Raw genomic sequence first — 23,117 nt, forward strand, 5'->3', positions numbered from 1 at the left:
AAACGTGCAGGAAAACTTCATATTTTTATGGATTTATTGTGGCCAATGATTTCAACATTCTCCTTAAAATAAATCTATAACCATCACTGAGAATACACAGTTGAAGTTTAATATAGACTACCCATGTGGAGCTAAGAAATTAAAAAGTAGGATCAATTTTCATTGAAGAATTTTTCAATTTAGGGCATAATTTAATTGGTTTAAAAATTTACTTTAAATTCACAATTTTTAAGGTCTGACCCAGGTCATACCCAAGACTTCATTAAAATGATCTTCAACTAATGTTTAAGAATTATCACATGATACAGTATTTCATGTCATTAATCCCCTACCCGTATCCCAACCCCTACCCCTACCTGTACCCCTTCCCTCACCTCAATGACCAACCGCAGCGTGTCAGGTCTTTGAGAGATAATTGCTTTTGACATTCTTTAAAAATCATTTAAAAATCATGTTGCTGATTACTACTCTGCCTGCAGTTAAGATTCATCGAGTTTGAATTGATGGACTGATTTCTGCTAGAATGAGCAATGACTACCACCTACCGGGTGTAATGTCGTGAAATATGACACTTTTGTGACTTGCAATTAAGAAAAATGATCTCGAGTTCAATTTTTTAGTCCTGTTGGCATATTTTCGTGTTTGTTGGAATTTCCTTCTCACCGACACTGCAAAATGTACCGAAAAGAAAAGTGAAATGAATTGAAGTGAATTTTTCTTTCTTTTGACAACCGCGCATGTCACTATTGTGATATATTTTGCTCGTTGATTTTTGGTACTCCGAGAATATGAACCAACTCCGAAGCCATTGCTGGCCTCTTCTTCCCATAAATTGCGTGCTAGGGATTTCTTTCCATGTGGCGGCATTGCGGCAGCGTAAGTATCCGTGTGACGTAGCTAGATGCCGAGACAATCCCGGGGAGATGGGAAGGTGCCAAAAAGATGAAGTTAACGTTAGAAACTAATAGTCATTGAACTGGAAGAAACGGAACGCAACAATAATGGAAGAGTCACAGCTAGCGAGGACGAGTTACGAAGGAAGCTTGGCACGTCGTGGTTATTTAATGGTAGAACTTTGCTGGAATCTTACAGCTGGGTTTGACTGTAAGTAGACATAGTCAAGAGTATACAGCTGTGAAATATAATTACCTCAGAGACAATGAAATTTTAATCTTGAGGAATTATTCATTATTGTGACTCATGAGATGTATCTGTACCATGACATTTTAAAATATGGAAAAAAGGGCCAAAATACAAATGGGAGGAAAAAGTGAAGAAAAAATTGTTGAATGATGGGGACTTGAGTTTAAAGTATCTTTACTATCTGCAGTTGCTGCCAAATTTGAATTTAGGCTGCTTTGATTTTTTTTTTTTTCAGGGGGGTGAGGGGGTTGTTTTTTGCCACAAAGTTTTGAATTAGAACATTATTGTATTTGGGTTTTCCATGTAAAGGAACAAATATTATTTTGATAAAATTGAAAAGAATATTAATATACTTTGTAGATTACACTGTATCCAGTGTTATACCATTTATTCATTATGCAATGAAGAAGCTTGTAAAACAATAAGTCACAATTGCGTTTTGTTCTTTTAATTACGGTTCAGTAGTTTAATCGCTCTGTTCAATGTGGGAAAGAAAATTAAAACGTAAAAACTTGAAATATGAAATTATGTCATTTGAGCAATGATACATACAGAGCCCCCAAGGCAGGAGTAATCCATAATAGAAAATTTTGCTATAATGTTTGATTTTGTCACATGCAAACCTGTAATGTTTGTGGCTGATTTTGTCCTTCCTGATTATATGCTGGCCAACTGTATGAATGTAACAGACTATTTTTGCAGGTTTCTTATGGTTCCTTTCAAAAGTGCTGCAGAATATCACTAGATTTGATCCAATTCCCCCTTAAGAAAAATGTTGCTCTAACATGCGGGCTCAGGTCTTTTAGCGATTAATATTCAACCTGAAACTCGACCAGCCTCTCGTGGAAAGTTTAACTTCTTAATCTTAATTATCAAAGAAGATTTCATACCTGATGTCAGAAGAAGCAACATCTTGTGCTCGAAGCTACAAGAGTGAAGTTATCCTAGCTTATAATTATTTTAAGTAAATTTACCCCCTGGCTAAGGACAAAACAAATTTGTGTGACATTGATAGAAATCGCAAAGAAAGAATGAAAATAACAGGGGCTCTTTCAAGGAGACCTCAGGCAAACTGATATCCACATAGGGCAAAGGTTGTTATTACTTTTATGCCATTAATGTGTTATGTTGACAACACATTTAAAAGTGAATACAGATGGATTGAAATTTTGTAACCATACACAAACTTTGTAAAAAGGATTGAGGCTTCTATTGCCAACTCCCTCCCCCACCCCCTCCACCCCATCCCACTCAAAACAAGGATCATGTACTTTCTTTTTGTTTCTCTAATGCTTGGTGTAATTATAATTTACACTGGAATTGAAGAGTTTGTATTTTTTTTTTAAATTTTATGTAGCAGGCTATCAGATAAAAAATTTGGACTTAAAATTATTTCATCAATTCTATAGTTGTGTTTTGGGCTTAACATTTAATTTGGCAGAGTCATTCTTTCATTGCATAGAATCACTCAAGGTGGAGTCCTGAGTAAAAAATATATAATTCTAGGATTGAGTTCCTCATATAAATTAGGCTTAAAAGGTCTTTGCACATTTTACAGTATGATCACTTGTTACCAATTTTTGATCGGGATTAAAATGAGATGATACCATTGTCTGTGGATTAATTTAAACTGATTCTACAGTCTTTGGTAGTGTATACATCAAATCAACTGCAACAAGGTTGGGGGCCTATGATAGGAGTGAGAAATAATAAGAATGTTAAACTTACAGACTACTTCAGATGTCCATATTCTTCCTTTTATAGCCCAGCTAAATGTTAGCTGTACATAATAACTGTTTGAAAGTCTGTGGGCTGTCTGTCTTAACCCGGGATATTCATTGCAGTGTTTAGATGTTCATGTTTAAGACTGTTGCTGGATGGAGGGAGGGAGAGGGGGGAGGAAGGGAGAGGGAGAGGGATCCTTCTTGACTCAATACACAAAAGTAAAATGTACATTAAAATACAACCATGAGTCTGTTACTATGGTATAATACATTTTAGCTTTTTCCCTTGTCAGTAGAGAGAAATGATATATGCCTAAAAGGAATTAAAACAATTAATTAATGTTTTATCCCTTTTTGCCCTTCTTGATATTTCCTAAACCTTTGTAAGCATTTCTAAAATAAAATAAAAAAGCAAAGAAATATATGACATCCATTCCAACAATAGCAAAGATATCAATGATAATCACTATAAGTGTTGCCTAAAATTTAATATTAACTGGGTTCACTTTTTCACATTTTTCAAATATCCATTGATAGTTTTGCCATTGGCTGTGGCCGCAGTATCAGATGAACTTTGATAAGACGTTGATGGAATTGTTAATCTTCATCTTGTTTCATCTTTGGCCAGCAGTGTCTGAGCAGTAAGTTCTCAAAATTCAATCAGAATAAGATGTCTCTGGTGACCTTTGCATTTCATATATGTAATAATATGTAGGAGCACAGTAAATAAAAATGGAGGAAATTTAATATATAGGGCAATTATTCAAATACCTATAATGGTTTTGACATGTTTTCTTTTTAGTCATTTGAAGTTTAATTAAAACATCTGGGTTAATAGTTGGTTACTGCATATATCTAATATGTTTGAAATGAAAGCTCCAGATGAATTCTTTATGTATGCTTATATTTTGGTTGCAAAATTTGAGTAATTGTGTCACAACATATTTTCTTAATGTCCTGCATCTTTATGTGACAATAACATACAAAACGGGATAAAATGAGAGTATATAGTCTTATCAGTAAAATTGAGGTTGAAGCTGAAAATGGGTTAAATGTATTGTTTTTGTAAATTATAATGTAAAAAAAAAACATTTTCATCGAGCAAAAAGGGATGGTAGGCTTACTCTTCAAGAAACATTGCATTTCACTGTACAGTCGACATGAGTTAATGGCACATTGACGGCTATAGATATCCATTCCGATAGTACCATATTTAATTAAAAATAAAGAGAGTAAAACAGTTTAAGAGTAATATATACGGCAAGATTATAATAGAACAGTGTGAAGAACTTTTGAAGAATAATTTACCATGATGATACCATAGTCTATCATTCATGGTCCATTCTTAGCAGATTGAGAAATGGCCATAATCCCCTGCTATTCAAAGTCTTTTGCTTGCTGAACCCAATTTTCACCTCCTTTATCTTGGAAACCCTCCAGTGACCTTCGGAAAGAGTCTACGGGAGGCGGTATCCCTCTCCCCTTTCAATTTTTTTTCTATGTTAAAGGCTGCAAATGTTGATCTTTTGCCACCTTGTAAGTAGGCCAATTTAATGTCGAAGGATTTTTCCACTTCTTTTCCTCGACAAACATCGGCATTTTCTGTTTTTCTTCCAAATTCTTTGTGGCAATTACCTCCAAATTTCTTGGCTAGCCTAAAAAAAGTTCATGACCACCCCACTTTGAAATACCAGGGGTTTCATCTACTTTATAGCAAATGTAATTCCCGATCATTTCCTTACTTAAACTTTAACCAAAATCAGCAACAAATATATATATGGAGATGCCATTGCTTAAACTGATAACAGGTATATTAGAATATTCCTTTTAAGGTTTTGTGGAATTTTGGGGCTGGAAAAAAGAAGAATACCTCCAAGTGGCAATCAAAAGACAACATGTGTATTGTATGCTCCCAGTAAAAAACCTGCAAGCTATATAGTATCTGTTACGTTCTGCAGAGTAACTTAAATTCTGATGGTTTGACAGGTGTATCCATAACAAATTATGGCAATGTAATAACAAAGAACAAGATTCTATCTTCGAGCATGTTGAAAATGGAAATTACTGTGTGTGATGCCTAAAGTTCTGATCAACTACAGAAAAATTTGACTAACAATTTGCTTCCGTTTGCCTGTGTATAGTCAAAGCAATAACACAGGAATGCATTAATACCTAACTTTGCTTGAACCGGTTTATACAAGGTTTCTGAACCCCCTGTTTGGCCACATGATTCACTTCCGATAAAAAGTAGTCGCTTTTCTTCTAGGCAAATTGCGCCGAACTTTTGTTTTAGACTGTATTGCAGGTTGTCAGTAGATGAATATGAAATTGAAGTGGCAATCTTTAAGTGATTGCCGAAGGCTTCAGTTACTCTCTCATATAGGGATTTAAACTCTCTCGATATCATGTTAATTTTGTCTCTCAGCTTTGACAGTAGACGTTATTGTTGTATTCTGACTATAGTAGGCCCGACCATTTACACAGAACTTTGACATAGTCATGCACTTACATGAATGTAACACTGGGGAGTAGAAACAGCACTATAAAAGTAATAATTAATGTACAGTATTACCAACGAGAGCAATCAAGTAAAATTGATAATCTTTCGCACAAAGTCACAGAGGTTTTCATTTCAATATATCAAATTTGCAACTCATTAGTCACAAACTGTATCACATGGTTATAAATGTAAATTCAATTATATTGCCACTCACAGAATGGTGAATTAGTGAAATGGATAACAAATGCCTGTGAAAGTTCCAAGTTACAGAATTATTAATACTTTAATTGATGACTTGGTGGCCACTAAATAATGATATTCTGCCCTCTATTTGTACTTGATGATGCTGATATTATGGGCTTCACATAGCAGGTCATTCTGTGCCATTGTTAAATTAATGATGTATATTGACTATATGCAACTGATAAATTATTGTATATAGAGCCTAACTGGTTGTGTGTCATTTTCAAAGTTTTGATTAAAAATGAAGATACATGTGGACCAGCAGGTGTGAGGGTAAATGTGGAAAGGTGGAGGGAGGGGGGTGTGGGTGGGAGAGAAAGATCAAAAAGTGGTGCAAGGCCAAATACTTTTGAAATTAATGGCTTTCCCTTGGAAAATGGAATACAGAAAGATGTGAAATGCCATGCCTTTCCCTAGTCCCACAGAGAATACCGATGTTTTGGTAATTGTTCAGTTAATTCTTTGGTTTATTAAAGTTTCTTGTAATCTTTACATAAACTTTAAAGTTTTACAGTTTTCTGTAAGTGACAGTTAGTGATGACGTATTGTCAATACACACAATGCATCATGTATCAAAAGAAGAAAAGGGGCAATTGATATCAATCATCCTACATTTCATATTTCCTTTTTTCAAGAACTGGAGATAGTAAATTTAGAGAGAATATTTATCTCCCCTTTTTTTTTATGATGTGGGGGTGGGAGGTGAGGCGAGGGACTCGAAGGCTAAAATGATATGATTGAGGTACTATTGCTGTTGTTATTGGAATATAAAAGTTTACCAAGCCCTGGTAGTATTGTACACCTCTGTAAAGAAAGGAAATATATTTGTAGGCCCATGAAGACTTAAAGGGGGTTACTTTAGTCAATCAAAATCATGGCAGGAAGATTACTAATGATGTAATTAAGGAATCGTTAACTTACAGGTTTACAAATGAGATAATATTAGCACATTATTACATTTTCGTCACAAGACACAACATTGTTTGTGTTAGATTTGAAGGTAAGCAAAGCTCCTTACCAGTTTCAGAAGATTATGAATGGTTGTAATATCACATACATCATCCCTCTTCGTTTGACTGAGGGATACCTGAATATATAGTTGTGGATTTATTTACTGCTTGGGCAGAAGTGACAGATTTAAAAACCCACACTTTGGAGTTTTGATATTCAATGACATAAAAGATTTTGATGCATAATTTATGACATTGTTTATTTAAATACAAACAACATAGAGCACACTTAATTTTGTGATGAAAGTTGTTTATATTCCTTTAGCTTAATTCCAAAGCTACCTTTCTTGAAAGCTTACAATTTCAACTTCACTGTTATTTCTGCAGTTTGGAGACTTGTTGGTATAAGTTTTGGTAAACCCACCTCTTCAACTGTATCAGATGTTTTGATATGAAGTTTTACACACAATTTTCATTATGGTAACTAAATTGTAATTACAGAATAGGATAATGTTTGATACTGCCATCATCCTGTTTGCTTCTTCCATTGTAATCTTTACAAATGAATTAAAACTACATCCTACACTCCTGTTCGTTAGTTCATCAGATCAGGATACACTAACTGTACTGCCCGCTCAAGAAAGCAACAATTCCATTATTTACCCCATAAATATTTACAACTATGATGGTGGTCGTTAAGTGCAAAAGAAGATGATGGCGTGTGAAAATCTAGAGGCGACATCGGAGGGCAGAGGGGGGGGGGGGGGAGATCATCCAGAGGCGACATTGAGGGGTACCTATAGTTAAAGAAGTATATTTAAATTCTATATCCACACAAGGTGTTTCTGATTGTACATAGATTTCATTTAGTTACTCGAGAAGTAATTATGGGCGTTAATAAACAACAACCAAGGATGATGGCAACAAATGGAATGAACTTGAAAGTATAAACAAACAGCGGTTTTCAATTTACTGTGCTCCTCTCTTACCTGTCTCCATTTTACATCTGCACTTTACTATCTACCTAATTTTCATATCTGGAAATGTTTCAGCACTGCGCCCTCTATTCCTACTTTTGGGAAACTGACCAATAATGGTTTCTTTCAGCTTGGAGAGACTTTAAAGTTACACTTTTGTACATAGAATAATTATACTTAAGTCAGGACTGAATAATTTAATGCATTATGCCTATGACAATAGTCATGAGGACCCATGGTCTCTTAAAACTGACCCCTATCACAATAGTCATGATCGAGGACCCATGGTCTCTTAAAACTGACCCCTATCACAATAGTCATGAGGACCCATAGTCTCTTAAAACTGACCCCTATTTCAATAGTCATGATGACCCATGGTCTCTTAAAACTGACCTCTGCACACATTCTGTACCTATGACCATTGCTCGCAACGACTGTCTTCTGTTTAGCGATCAGTGTTTATGTCCAGGCAACATTACTGTCCCATGATTGGTTACATTTGTAAAGACTGGATAGTTTTAAGTCATGTAAATACTGCAGACTGTAGACATGTAGTCAATCTGGTGTGCTCTACATGTTCAGTTTTCCTGACTGAAGCTGACAAGACATTAGAGAATGAGAGACACATGACTGTGGAAACAGCTATAAACATTGAAGCACACACTTCATGAGAAAGTGAATGATGTAACTATTTTTGGTCATAATGACAGAAAAACCAGTATACTAATGTTTGCAAGCTAATGTTTTTATCGTGTGATATATTACAAGCAAAAACAGTAATTATTGTAAGGAAAATAGAAAGAAGAATGTACAGATAAATTAAGTTAAAGTTTAATTTTGAGTAATAGTTTCCGATAACTTCTTCATTATCATAAGAAGCATAATTTCCAGTGAAAGTTTGATGCTCCAGTACACTAATGAACACAGCTGAGCAGACTTGTACATGTAAAGGTGATTCATGTAATATTATAACATCCAGCTGGTATATCCACATTTCCTCCTAGTCTTCCTCCACCGTGGGACTTTACTTCAATTACATGGCCATATGGTCGCTTTCATCTCTTAATTGGATAGATTGCTCTGCTTCTGTCGAAAAATATTGAACCACGTGAGAGGAACACCACTGGATCCAATCTGATTTGGCTATTCGTCCTTCGCCAAAGTGGCTGCCACGACTAAATAAACGTGTGGCAGTCATAAAACGTTGTAGGTATGGCTCGAGGGATATAACAAGCTAACGCAAACTGCGGCAAAGAAAAAAAAAACTAAAATCGTGTTATGTCGGTTTATACCATTACCTAACAGTTGGCTTCGAAATCAATAAAGAAGAAGAAGATAGAAAAAAAAAAACCTATAAGCCATTGAAGCCGTGATGAAAGATGCATGTGTCAGTAAGTTGATGGGGATTGTAACGGATAGATAAAGCGGCCGGTTGGAAGAGTTATACACTGCCTGAAATGTGATCATGATCTGGCTGTCGTACTTACAGTGCCAGTCATCTTCATGAATTTTATAGTACAGCAGCAGTAAAATGTGAAATTCATTACGTTGACAGGATAGAAAGGCAGCCGAGAAGATCTCTCGCAGGAACTTTGGAACGAGATTCAAAAGAGCGTTACCGGTGTCTGTGGAAGGAGTGATAGCTTCCATAGCCTCTTTCTTTCAATATTCACATTTTTGAATTATTTATCAGCCATAGATGTTTACTTCCAAGCAAAGACACAGGATCATTTTGAGTGTTGAGTTCGTTTCTGGAAAATGTGATGCAAGTGTGAGATAGTGCCATCCATGGATATAAACACAAATTAAATCAGTTTTTATGCCCATATCTCATTTCTTTGGGGGAGTTGTTTATATCTGAAGCAAGCTACTTGATTAAATACAGTACAGAACTGCCTGTAGCAGTGTATCCATAACAATTAAGCCTGCGTTGCTGAGAAAAGTACAGAGCTTCGATGTGCAGTATTGTGAAGTCATTTTCTTTCCTTCTAAGGAATGTAAACATTGCGATAAATTGCTTCCATTTCTTTTTGCAAGATAACAAAAAGAGTTTAAAGGAAACCAAAAATAAATAGATTTAGTCGAAATACTATATCCATATACCAAAGACAAGAAAAAAACATCAACAGTTTATCAAGTAAAATAGGTAAATAGATGAATCAAAGTTTTGATATAATTAACGTGTGAAAATTCAGAAGCGCTTATTTCTTCTTTCTTTTCTCATTTTTCCTGCTCTTCTGTCATAATTCAGTGTGGAGAACGTTAAGCCAATTACTGTATCCCAAGTGATGCCAGTTTTTTTCCTTTGCCATTCTTGACGTACTTGAGAGTCAAGAGTTTGATTCCCTATTGTGTTTTGAAGATATCTAATGAGGCTACATGTTAGTTTTATGCTGTACAAGCCACGCTTGATTGGTTGCATCTCTTCAGCTACGACGACGACGACGAAGTTACTGCGGCAGAGAGCAGCGTAGTGGATGAGTTGCCACGGCAGCAGGTCTCATATATATATACATGTGAGAGCTTCCCACACGTTACGCATGAATAGTGATACCATTGATGGTTTATATACACAGGGAATGTGCGACTGTGGACAAGTGCAGATCAATTTACTTGCTTCCGTTTTATGCCAGCAAGGAATAAAGTGTTAACACTCTGGGCATATTTCATATCTTTTTACTTTTTCCCTCTCGTTCCTCTGGAGTATTCCCTGATTTATCTCATGCAGACAATAATCATCCAGTTCTATTCTCCGTACGTCTTTCGTTATTGCTAGACAGACGATCTCTGGTGTAAGCTGTACTATTCAGCACTCTGTGTCAGTGTAATATACCAAGTACTCCATGAAAAGTTTCTACAATCATGTTTTTACTCCAGTTTGAACTGAACCACAGGACTTTGTACACGGAAAGATATTCACGTTGGTGATATGTTTTGCCCGGGTGTTGGGACTGACCAAGCTGAGTATTTTTGTTTTGTTTCATCTCCGGAGAGAGAGATACAGTAGAGTGGTTTTCCTTTGTGTTCTGCCCTGTTAAATTCCATTACTGGTGACCTGTATTCAGATTGTGATGAGGGACTGTCAAGGAAAATAGAATTAAACTCCATCTTTGTCGGCTTGAAAGATCGAGTATGGTTGTTGCATGAACGAGCATCTTACTTCATTACATTTTAGAGACTCTGAGACTGCTGGACAGAAGCAATTGATATTTATCAACTCTCGACTGGATGTAGATACCGGGGAAAAATATTGGATTTATGAGGCAGTATAGCTCTGCGGTATGGTCTACTCACAGGAATTACGATGGAAATCGGGAATCTTTCTCTAGTCAGTGTTTTCTCTGAGAAAGTGATTTAATGGGGATCTCATTTGATATCTTTAAGCTGTGGATCGGCCAGGACCACTATTTTGCCATGTGTTAAAATTTCTGATGTGTACACGGTTCATTTCTTGTTTTTTTCAATTTTAACCAAAAGATAAAAAAACAAACAATTCTGCAACAGTGAATTTTATACACAAATTTCTCATTGACAGAGTGAGTTAATTAACAGAACAGTCTTAACAGTCCTGTCAAATTTGGTGAGTTTTAATTTTGAGTTTGAAGAAATGAAAGAAAAATTTTAAGGAGAAAAAAAAAAAGGAAGGAACTTATTTGCTTGATTTCATAAACATGTAGTTTAAGTAACATTCTTCAGTACTGCACATTAGCTGCCTTGTATATATACATACATTCTAGTAAAGGAAGAAAAAAAAAACATTGCACGTGGCACAAGCAGTAGCTTGTGATATTAAAATCCTTCATAATTACTAGTAGTGGAAAAACAAGCCGATGGGATTGTGTTTCCATTAGCTTCAAGGAGACTCTCTTGTCTTTGAGTGAACAACGATTGCAAAAAAATGTTTTACGTCTATTAAGTACATGATGGATGCTCCCTATCTCTCGGATATAAGTAATTCATTTGATTTTATGGGATTCTAGAAGGGAAGTTCTCTCCAGGAACTATGGAGGGGGATGTATCCAGCCAGCCCAAACTAGCCAAGTTTGATATACCTGCCGAAAACGTCACGGAGAAGATCTTTGCTTTCGAAAGACAACTGGCTGACCTGGAGGAGCACTGCAAATTACTGAAAACTAGTATGAGTCGTGATCATTGGCGGAAAAAGCCGGAGAAACTCCGAGCTGATGAGGATGGACAGGAAGAGATGCAGATGTCAACATACACAGCAGACAGCAGGAGGATTCAGGATTATTACTGCATTACTCAAGGGGTCTCTGAACGTGACGGAGTCATTGATGCGAGGCGACTTGGCGAAGAGGACTCTCCTCCCAGGGTAGACGTCAACTCTCCTTCTTTTCCTCCGTCAAGCTCAGAGGATGCAACTAGTCTCGTTAACGAGAGGAGTGAAAAGTTGACGTTATTCATCAACCCACTGTCTGATATAGGTGAGCGAGGCACATCTGAGGCTAATCTCGTCAAATCGTGTGAATGGGAGGCTGGGAGAAACAGAAATCTATCCGAGTCGTTGCAGAGAAGCCAGTGTCGGCTCAGTGCTAGTGCTATGGCAGCTGAAGAACAAGATTCTGCCATCGGAACGCCGCATCCATACTTACAAAGAACCACTTCTTTTACATTCCCGGAGTTGCACTCGCCATCCGAAGAGTCTTGTGCTCTCTTCCAGACCTCCAGGGATAAACCGTTAGCCCCCCTGGCGCCAGCTCACATGGGTAGAGTTCATGTACGGGTAAGCAACTCAGACAGTCAGGGGGAAGACTTTTGGGAATTTGATACTTGCACTTCTGATTTAGAATCGGTGTCTTTGGGCACCAGTCCCAGCAGTGTAGACTCCCATTCGCCACGATTTGGAAACACATCCACTGCTCCTTATGCCAAAAGCCCCTTCACTGGTATGTCATCCCTGGGACGCAGTAAATCCGACAGATACCTAAACGTTGAAAACTGGAGTCTGGACCAAACTTCCGGGACATCATCCACATCCATGAATGAGACCTTAGATCTCAAGGAACTGCGGCCTGGACGGAAACCTCGGAGGACGGTGGCCGCCACGTTGAGACCTCCCGAGATGACCGTTTTCTTAAAGGAACAGCAAGCGAATGTTAGCAATGATTACACACAAGACAATTCGGCAAAGGTCAGCGGCCAAAATACAAACATGAAAAGCGAACCTTGTCCAGAGTACGACACAGAACACACGGAGGAAGAACTCACGTTTTTTGTTCCGGTCGTATCCTCCGACTCTGACAATGTGGAGCACGATCATGAGTCGATCATCCTCAGTATCTCCACATCTGAAAGAAGCGATGTGATCGATACATCCTTGAAACCGGTTAAGAAAAGCTGGCATCAGTGTATTAAGGATACCGTGGTCAACACCATTAGATCTATCTTCTGCACCGTTGAAGAAGGTAAGATATCTTTTACTTGTAATTACAGTCTAGGCTAACAAGTTGTACCCTCTCTAAATTAAAACAGTAACTCTTGTGGAAAGGATTAACGAATTACATATTAGCAGAGATATATTAAGTTAAGATCTAGTTGAATACGTCAAACTTTTGACCCTTGGGGGCACTCCTGTCATAACGATCGAGTTGAAGTACAGTAAATATCTGTAGTTAATCATCTAGTTGAAATAATCTGTACAGTAATATATGATCTAGTTGAAATAATTCTTACGTTGCAAATTTATATTACAGTGCTCTGTAAAGAAGGTACAGTTAATTGCCTGAAGTTGCTTGTGATTAAAGTTGGTTTCTAATTGCCACATTAGTTCCAACTCCTTCAGTGCATTGGGCTTTAAATAAACAAGATCTGCATGGTATATATAACCCATGTCCCAACAATAAAATTTACTAAGTAATGTGACATTACCTACTGTACCTGTTTGATGATGTTAAAGCAGCTTATTGTAACAGGGGTTGAGGGAGGAGGAGAGGGGGTGGGTGGAGGGAGGAAAGTGCAGTTCTAATGTAGCTGGTGACCACTAAACCTACCCTATATACCAACACTCAATTTGACCTAAGTTCTAATTTTCCATTTATTACCCATTGTTTTCTGTTGTACTCTGTACATATAAGCTTCATAGGAAGCTTTGGCCTAAATTGTGCACTTGTAAAAAAAAACAAGGAAAACAGTGAGAGCCTTTGATGTGAAATATATGATATTTTCGACACATCATTAACATCGTCTAGTGGCTAGGAAACCTGAAACTTATAATATTAGAAACAAATGAACTTGAATATTATCAGAGAATATTCTAGATGAGATGGATGCGACGTGTGAGCAGTGTCTTTAATACACTGCAGCCTGTTCATCATCACTTTATGCATTTAGGTTGCAGCAAATTAGATGCATATGAATTAAGGTACCTGGATGTGAATGGTTTGTATGCTAGTTGTGTGCGACCTCCAGGGATTTTGATTGCTATATACACAATATGTACTGACTCTGGAGTCAACTGCAGCAATTACTTGTTCAGACTGAAGTAAATTGCAGTGGAGGTATTAGGAACTGTTGTATAGACTTCACTGTGAAACACATACGGTATGGAGTTAAGACTCGCTTGATAAGATGCTGAATTAAAATCCTGGACACTGGTTTTAATTGTCACACTGAAGCACAAAATGAATAACCTTCCTGTAAATAACATGGCCCACCTGAAATACTTTGAAAGTTTTTACACTCTCTAGCCCATCCATCCCCATCTGCCTCACCCCTCCACTTCCTCATGCCCCTCTCACTAAACAATTTTAACATTTTATATCGTAAAATCCTCAGTTGTAAACTTTAAGGGTTTTCAAGGCAACTTAAACCTGTGGAAGGATGGAACATCAAAGAACAAACCTATGAATTTGTTTTCATAGGTTTAGCCACATAATTTAACACTTAATCAATTCGGTTCCTACTTTGGGGAGGTAAAACCTGCAGGAATTATTTTTGGCCAGAAGGCGTTATAATTGATGTCAATTTAACATGCAGAAAGCAGCTACCAAATAATAAAAAATTGATGGTTTGAATATATCCATTTTGTATCTATTTTGATGTATCATTGTAATCAGTTGATGGATTTCTTTTTGTTATTTTCGGTATCTCGTGCATTTTTAAACTTGAACCGAATTTATTGTCCTAATGGCAGCGCAGACAGTAGCATCTTTGACAATTTTGTTTAATATTAAATATTTAGGAAATGTCAGCCTTGTGGAAAATTGCACAATTATAGTGCCTATATCCTTCAATTTTTTTTTTTTTACCATCACATTTCTTGTGTCCATGGTACATGCTTTGATGATTGTGAAAAAACATTTCCTCCTTCTGGTGGTGTTTTCTTAGCGATACATTTTGCTCGTCACATTGAATTGGCCTTCAGATGACCAAGGCTGTAAGTAACAATAAGTACACCTATTGAGTATTTAATACACTTATGTTAGATCGTTGCCGTGAACTATAATGTCAAAATGTCTGATCCACAAATATAATACCCTAGCTCTGTCTACATCTGTTGTTATATCAGGTAATGTAATTGGCAAATTTGAACTTTGTCAGTAAAACTAGGGTACCAGTCACCATGAATATATATATATATATATATAAGCTTTATATATATATATATATATATATATAAGCTTTATATATATATATATATATATATATATATATATATATATATATATATAAGCTGGAGGCCCAGGTTTTGAATCCAGGTAAAAGGCTGGAAGTTTTTCCACTGCTCTGGATTTTCCAACTCATAAAATCTCAATTACATATATATATAAATATACACATATAAAAAAAAAAAATACAGACACCATGTGTCATGAAAGTGTGCATGCATCAGTCATGTAATAAACAAAGTCATGTATGTATACATGTCATCTAATAAATGTATTACTGTCATGAAAGCATCATGTGTAAGTAAGGTCATGCATACATGGTCCCAAAGGCATGCATGAGTCATACAAGCATTACAATGCAAGACATACATGCATGTATACATGCAAGTCATGTATGCATGTATATATGCATAAACAATTGTCTGAAGCAGTCATAAATGCATGCATGCATTCATGCATAAGTGAAGCCCTGCTAGCTTGCATCCCTCAACCATCCGTCATGCATATTGCATTCGTTAGCCAGAAATGCATGCATGAGTTATGAATGCTGCATTCATAATGTAATCAAGGCATGCATGCATAATGCATAAGTCATTGATGAATGCATCTGATATGTGACAAATCGCTTGCCTCTATACACTGCAAAGATCACAGAGAAGTTACTTCATCTATCACGAATTACAAGCTCTTTGTTGGCTTAGTCCATGGTTCTTACTACATGCAATTAGCGAGCAGATCCCTTAAAAGGAAGAGAATTATAGGTATTGGAATTGATCCCACCTTTTGTTATATTTGATCAGTTTAACACATCTGCTGAAGTAACAAATTTGATAGATTTGTTGCATAAACTGTTCACTTCCCATGAAAAGTTCTACTTTTGATAATGGATCTAAGTTATACCAATAAAAACCCTTTTCATCATGCATTGGACTTTGTAATTTGTCTGATGTGTCAATTAAAATGTTGAGATAGATGAAAGCATTTTTCAAATGCAGAAAAGACCATCTACTATTTATAGTGATACCTCCATATGTGCGGTATTGATAAAAGCATGTGTAATCTACCAATCAAATGAAGTGACATGTTCATGCTTGCTTACAATTCATTAAAGAAAAGAACAAGATGAAGACCTTTTGAAAGAACAAATATGAATAAAAAAATATATATTAAAATTGCAAGAAGGAGCTAGAAAAAAAATAACATGAGCGCAGTTGTCATATTTTGAATGATTAGTATTTCTGTTCCATATTCGACTCTGTCCATTTTTTTTTCATTTTTTTTTTTCAGTTTGACAGTATTTTATAACAAGTATCATCATATTTTGTTCCTTGTGAATATGATATAATATGATATTAATGCTGGTACATATTCACAGCTGCATGAGCAGACACGAAAGGGTGTGTGTGTCTGTTGACTGTAGAGTAGTAAATATCTTGGTTGTACAAGCATGTCTAAATCTTGTTCAATAAAGAGCGTTTCAATTAAGTATTGCTTTCGTTTTGGTTGGTTCAAATTTAGAATTATGGTAACATAACATAAGCGATATACTGAATGCATGTTAGTTTTAATACTGACAAAAATGTAGAAAACCTTTCCTTGAAAATTTGAAATTAAATTCTGCATCCTTTCTTAATCTAACTTTATTGATGTCCAACATATTCAAATTCAAATTCAAATAAACTTTATTAAGCACCAAAAATGGGCAATTAAATGCTCGCAATAAGACAATACAATGATAAGATGGAATAAGAATAATACAAACCTCACTGTCACACCGTAGTGATTCTCTTGCACTTGCGTTGTTTCACGGAGATAATAACTTAGACAATTCGGCCTCTCAAAGATTAGCATCAGAATAGGAGAAGAATGTGCGCAAATAGTGAAAATGTTATTTGAAAACTGACACCCTCGTATGAGTGTTATGGTAACCATGCACATCATTGAAATTGTGAATGAATGTGCTGTTCTTCATCACAAAAAATATGAAAAGGAAATAATATTCCTTCTTCCTTTCATGCAACTTGTCAAGACTCCTTTTAGTGGTTTGTTACATATGTTAACATGAAAACTAATATGTCTGAATGTCAAAGATAATGTATAAGGGTACAGCCACATGAATGAAATCTAATATTGTTACATTTTGTTCTATCTGGTATGACCGCCATTGTTTAGGTATATATTGTGTACGTATGTGTAAGAGTTTTAAAGCTTCATTTCGCATTGGGTTGGAACGTTGTGTTATATCTGGAAAAAACTTGAAATATTGCTGATGCAATCAAATTTATAATTACGGTCCACAATTTGTGGTATTTGTTTGGTATTCCGAATTCTATCCTATACCTTGTGTATGATTCTATTTTTATGAGACATAATGCTGTGGTAGCTAGTGAATTATAGGAATAACAAATCTAGACTGATGGTCCACTGCAGACCGTGGGACGCGATCCAGTAGTCAGTTGCGAAAAAAATGGCGGCCAGCTTTTTCCAGATGTCTAGATATTTTTATGCTCAGTTTTCGGAGCAGCTGGTCCTTGTGGTGTGGTAAATGTATTTTTAATTTTTTATCATCTGAAGTCCATGTAGCTATAAAGCGAGCTTTCATAACATTCTGAAAGTCCGGAACGCTGGCTGGTCTGATGGGGTGTAGATTAATTGTCATGAATGATCGAGGGGTGGTGGGCCTAAAAGTTTGTGGACAGTTGGATTTAGATGACATGTAGAATAGTGTTACAGTAATTTTGCGATGCTATTTAAGAGCTCAAATTTATGTTCTTAATTCTCAAAGTCAAAGGTAGTGATGATCTCATATGATATTGCTCCGTTTTTTAGTTTTAAATCCGTCTTCATATTGACACAATTTCACCGATGCTTTGATTAGATTTTGCCAGAAATTGGGATAGAAATGTATGTCTTTCTTTTCCAGGACCTAGATCCATATATAATATGTCGTCAATTTGGAAAGCATTATTTATCTATGCATCTCAAATAATTACAGGACAATCTTTAATAAACCCTTCTACACAAGTGCCATTTCTATGGCTGGAATAATTTATATGATTTGACTCCATTTAAATTAAGTTGGAATTTTTTTTTTCCTTCAGAAAGTAAATTTTTAGCAGAAGTCACTTTATTAAAAGCTTTCATGCATGTCATTTGTAACATTCTTTACATTTATGATGTCAATTTACTTTGGTGCCATGTCGAAAGAGAGAATATGTATACTCCTGTCTTTGTTTGCTTTCATGATACACGTGTGGGTGTTCAAAGCCCACTCGTTTCTCGAAACATTTCCAGACCTGTTGGAAATCATCAGAAAGTTTCCTCCAATTTTTTGAGGGTTTGGCCAAAAAAGTCTGCTCTATAAAGACCGTTGGGAAAAACAGTTAGACATATCATCCCAAAGTTTGTTCTTTTCAAAATTTGATTTGGAATTTGATTTGTCTAATATTTACCTACGTATTCTTCATCACCAAGATAAATACAGTTTCTGTTTGATTGCTTTTAATATTGAATGAGTTCAATCTGCATGGGAATGCAATTTCACTGTATTCCATGTGTTTTATTTGTCCATGTACTTTGTGGACAGTTAGCGAGCGTTATCAAATATCCAACCAGTTTTACTCCCTCCTACCACCACCCGCTAAATGTAAGAAGTAAAAATATTTCAATTCCTCTCAAGATTTATAAATATTTAAGAGCATTTGAATTATTCCCCTTGAAATGGATTTGATCGGAAACAGCAATCATTTTGAAGGGGTCAAGTCCCTATAGATATAGCTCTCCAAAAGGGCTTTGACACTCGAGAACTCCTTGACTTGAACTGTTTTAGTTGTAAAGATTCTATAGCAGATCATGTTGCTCGAAGTTTATGCAGACGTTATTCTCACAATCTTTATTCCGTTGTAAAACATTCAGTCAATTCAAAAGATCACTTTTCGGCTTTAAGAAATCAAATATACTGAATTTATTTTTGTAGTGTACGCGGTTTGTATTTAAAGCAGATGTGTCTTATTCATTACTATTAATTAGGCCTACAAAGCCAAATTCCACTTCTCTCCAAAAGTCGCTTGAAATTCTGGTGCAATGGCTCTATCAAGGAATTTCCTGCTCAAAATTACGGTATAGGTTTCCTAAGTATCCAGTAGCTTGATTGGTTCATGACAGTAACTCATAACATTAACAGATATTTATGTTCTAGGTATAGGTTGTAGGTTGGTATAGGCATGGAGGTAAAACTGTAGATAAGGCTGATATGGTAAAATTCTTATCCATACAGAGTGTAGGCTAGGTGGACTTGGTACGTTCTTATGCACCCAATTGGGAGGTTCTGGGTTTGACACCCGTCAGGGTCATAGTAAGGTGGGTTTTTCATCCAAGAGCAGTCTACAGTTTTCCCATCTGAAACGACTTTCTACATTGACAAGCTTCCAAATTTGAGTTAAAAAGTTGAATTAGAAGCCACCCGATGTGTAAGTTGTAAACCTGTACGCCTTGTGGGTTTCTCTGACATTTGTGGTTGCTTAAGCGTAGTAAAAATATCTGCTAATTATGTTTTTATTATTTATTGTTACATGGTAGGTTAGGTGGACATGGTATATTCTTATGCATACAGAGTAAAAGTAAGGTGGACTTGGTATCCTTATGCATGGAAAGTATATATGTATAGCTATAGGTGGACTTGGTAAGTTCTTAAATGTGTACAGACTATAGGTTATGTTATGTGGACTTGGTATATCTCAATTATGAAAGTTTTGTAGACCTAATTTAGTGTTGGTATTTGTTGTGAAAGTACTACATGATCTTTTGAGACATTAAAACAATTTCTGTTGTCACATATATAATGTGCAATTCAGTTAACCATACAAAAAAGATGTTAAGATGCAAAGTGGTATTAAACTCATTCAACGATATCAGCATGGGCTTAACGTTGAGTAATCTGGGAGTTTTATATCATTGTTGACACCTGACATTTTTTACAGAAATCGCTTGTCAGAGTCTACTGAGAGAAGACCACTTGAATTTGAATTGTTTATATGATATAAATGAAACTGATCGATCAGATTCTGTAAGGAAAAGAGAAAACGTTACAAGATTGATTGATAGAAAAGATGTTGTAATTACCATCACTTTTGTGGTTCAGATATTGGAAAATATCTGACCATGCACATGCAGTAATCTACTCTGAGAGGAACTGTAAATCAGCATTGTGACCGTTAAGTTGTCTGGGATTTTTTATATCATTGTTGACATCTGACATTTTCTGACAGAAATTGCTTGTCAGAGTCCACTGAGAGAAGACCACTTGAAAAATGAATTGTTTGTATCATATAAATGAAACTGATGGATTAGATAATGTAAGGAAAACAGAAAGCGTTACAAGATTGATTGATACTGTAGAAACTGTGTTGCAATTCCTATCACTTGTGTGTGTGGGTGGTTGGGAGGGGGGGGGGCATGCCACGAATGGGGAAATCTGAGAAAAACTAATTACAGATTTTTCCAAGTAAGGAAAGTAACGAATACAGCATAATTAGAAGCACTAATGCATCGATCAACAACAGACACCAATTTTTTTTGAGAGGTTAATATCCATTCTTAATTTTTCCATTAATAAAGTAATTATACAGCATACGTCAAAAGCCATCAAATTCACTGCTACGTGTTCGAGATGCATGATTGCCCAAATTCTGCCCTATATACTATAGATGATGTTAACTATCACGTAGGCCTACTTTAATAATAATAATACTGATTGCAGGAGAGTTCATGCATGCATCGTAATAGCCAGCTTTGGTCCTTAGCATACACATTCATGTACAACATGTGGAAATATTGGATCATTGCACGAGTGATTACTTTTGACGTCTGTTTGAGTTCAAAATATATTTAAAATCTGAGGTACTCTCTCTCTCAACCCCATGGCAGAGAAATCTATTTTGAATGTTCATGTCACCCTCTCGGCCATCAGGCTGGTTTATGCAAGAAATTATTTAAATCATCAATTTGGATACAAAATATTTTCAGATGCCACTTTTTTTACAAGCATTTAGATGTTTTGAATTTTGATGTCATATATGTATGTATGTATCTATTGTATGTATTTTAGATCCTCCTGCAAGCAGGAACTTGTGAAGAAGCCTCATTGGCTTATCAATGCCACAAACTGACCGAAGTCAGTCTATATTCATAGTTAACGTCCATGATTATGAATTGTCAATTGCCAACAACTCTGTAACTGGACGACATACATTAATCTTGGAGTGACTCGAACTGGGGACCTAATGATTGGAAGGCACCATCATTAACCACTGAGCTAACACTCCAGTCACTCCATATAGTGGCTGTCATATATCTTGACTACTCTTCCTCTCTCCTACCCCTCCTTCCTCTCTCCTACCCCTCCTTCCTCTCTTCAACCCCTCCTTCCTCTCTTCAACCCCTCCTTCCTCCCTCCTTCCCCTCCTCCTCTCTCCAACCCCTCCTTCCTCTCTCCTATCCCTCCTTCCTCTCTCCTTCCCCTCCTCCTCTCTCCAACCCCTCCTTCCTCTCTCCTACCCCTCCTTCCTCTCTTCAACCCCTCCTTCCTCCCTCCTTCCCCTCCTCCTCTCTCCAACCCTCCTTCCTCTCTCCTATCCCTCCTTCCTCTCTCCTATCCCTCCTTCCTCTCTCCTTCCCCTCCTCCTCTTTCCAACCCCTCCTTCCTCTCTCCTACCCCTCCTTCCTCTCTTCAACCCCTCCTTCCTCTCTTCAACCCCTCCTTCCTCCCTCCTTCCCCTCCTCCTCTCTCCAACCCCTCCTTCCTCTCTCCTATCCCTCCTTCCTCTCTCCTTCCCCTCCTCCTCTCTCCAACCCCTCCTTCCTCTCTCCTACCCCTCCTTCCTCTCTTCAACCCCTCCTTCCTCCCTCCTTCCCCTCCTCCTCTCTCCAACCCCTCCTTCCTCTCTCCTACCCCTCCTTCCTCTCTTCAACCCCTCCTTCCTCCCTCCTTTCCCTCCTCCTCTCTCCAACCCTCCTTCCTCTCTCCTACCCCTCCTTCCTCTCTTCAACCCCTCCTTCCTCCCTCCTTCCCCTCCTCCTCTCTCCAACCCCTCCTTCCTCTCTCCTACCCCTCCTTCCTCTCTTCAACCCCTCCTACCCCTCCTTCCTCTCTTCAACCCCTCCTTCCTCCCTCCTTCCCCTCCTCTTCTCTCCTACCCCTCCTTCCTCCCTCCTACCCCTCCTTCCTCTGAAGCCTCAATAGAATTATAGTTACTATGGTAATGATCTACTACATATGTAATATATGTAGAGTATGTGTAGTTACTCTTCATGTGCAGTTTGGACTCTTGTTACTGTGAAATACTATGTTATGCTAGATATATATGTAAACAGGTAATTCTAGTAGCACCTTATATGTAGTCCTGTAAATTATTATCCAAAAAACGTTGTAATGAAAGCATCTGACACGGAAAGATGACATGTTCTGTGACAAAAACGTCGCTTCTCCGAGTTCATTTTATTACGTGTGAAGTCATGACAGCTAGGTTTGTCATCTGTTTATAGCTCCATGGTTTGTCTAAGCCAATTCACAGTATCACCTTCATTTTTCAATCAAGTAGATAATACTTTGATGTTAAACTCAGTTGCAGCATTCAGTATGTAATTGTGCAATGGATGTATTAGCTGCATTGGGTTGTAACATATCATTCAGCGATGGGTAGCACTAAATAGATTTTGAGTGCCGCACCAGAAAGTTTGTTTCCAATCCTCGGACCATGGGCTGTTTGCTTGCGATGTATCTATACTCATGGGAATCGTACATCTGCCTCTATGGTCATGCAAATAAGTTAACAGATGAATCATTTTTACAGAGGAATTGTCCATCTTTTTGGTTGAATACCCTATCACAAGTAGGCCGGTCCTTAGAGGCCCAATATAAAAACTAACTCCCTGAAATTAGTGCATTGTTCATG

General features: G+C 37.0%; 1 protein-coding gene across 2 annotated transcripts in view; it reads left to right on the forward strand.

Annotated features, from left to right (window-relative positions):
• Positions 1-6,905: 6,905 nt before the first annotated feature.
• The window catches only part of LOC139967570 (uncharacterized), a 142,104-nt gene continuing 125,892 nt past the window's right edge, over positions 6,906-23,117 (forward strand). The window contains exon 1 of one of the 2 annotated variants that reach the window (XM_071971515.1): positions 6,906-12,963. In XM_071971515.1, coding sequence (XP_071827616.1) covers positions 11,541-12,963 — 1,423 coding nt within the window. In that variant the 5' untranslated portion in view covers positions 6,906-11,540. The remainder of the gene's footprint in view (positions 12,964-23,117) is intronic. The other variant, XM_071971514.1, reaches the window with a different exon arrangement.

The sequence above is a fragment of the Apostichopus japonicus genome, chromosome 5 (genome assembly GCF_037975245.1).
Source record: "Apostichopus japonicus isolate 1M-3 chromosome 5, ASM3797524v1, whole genome shotgun sequence".
NCBI classification, from domain to species: domain Eukaryota; kingdom Metazoa; phylum Echinodermata; class Holothuroidea; order Aspidochirotida; family Stichopodidae; genus Apostichopus; species Apostichopus japonicus.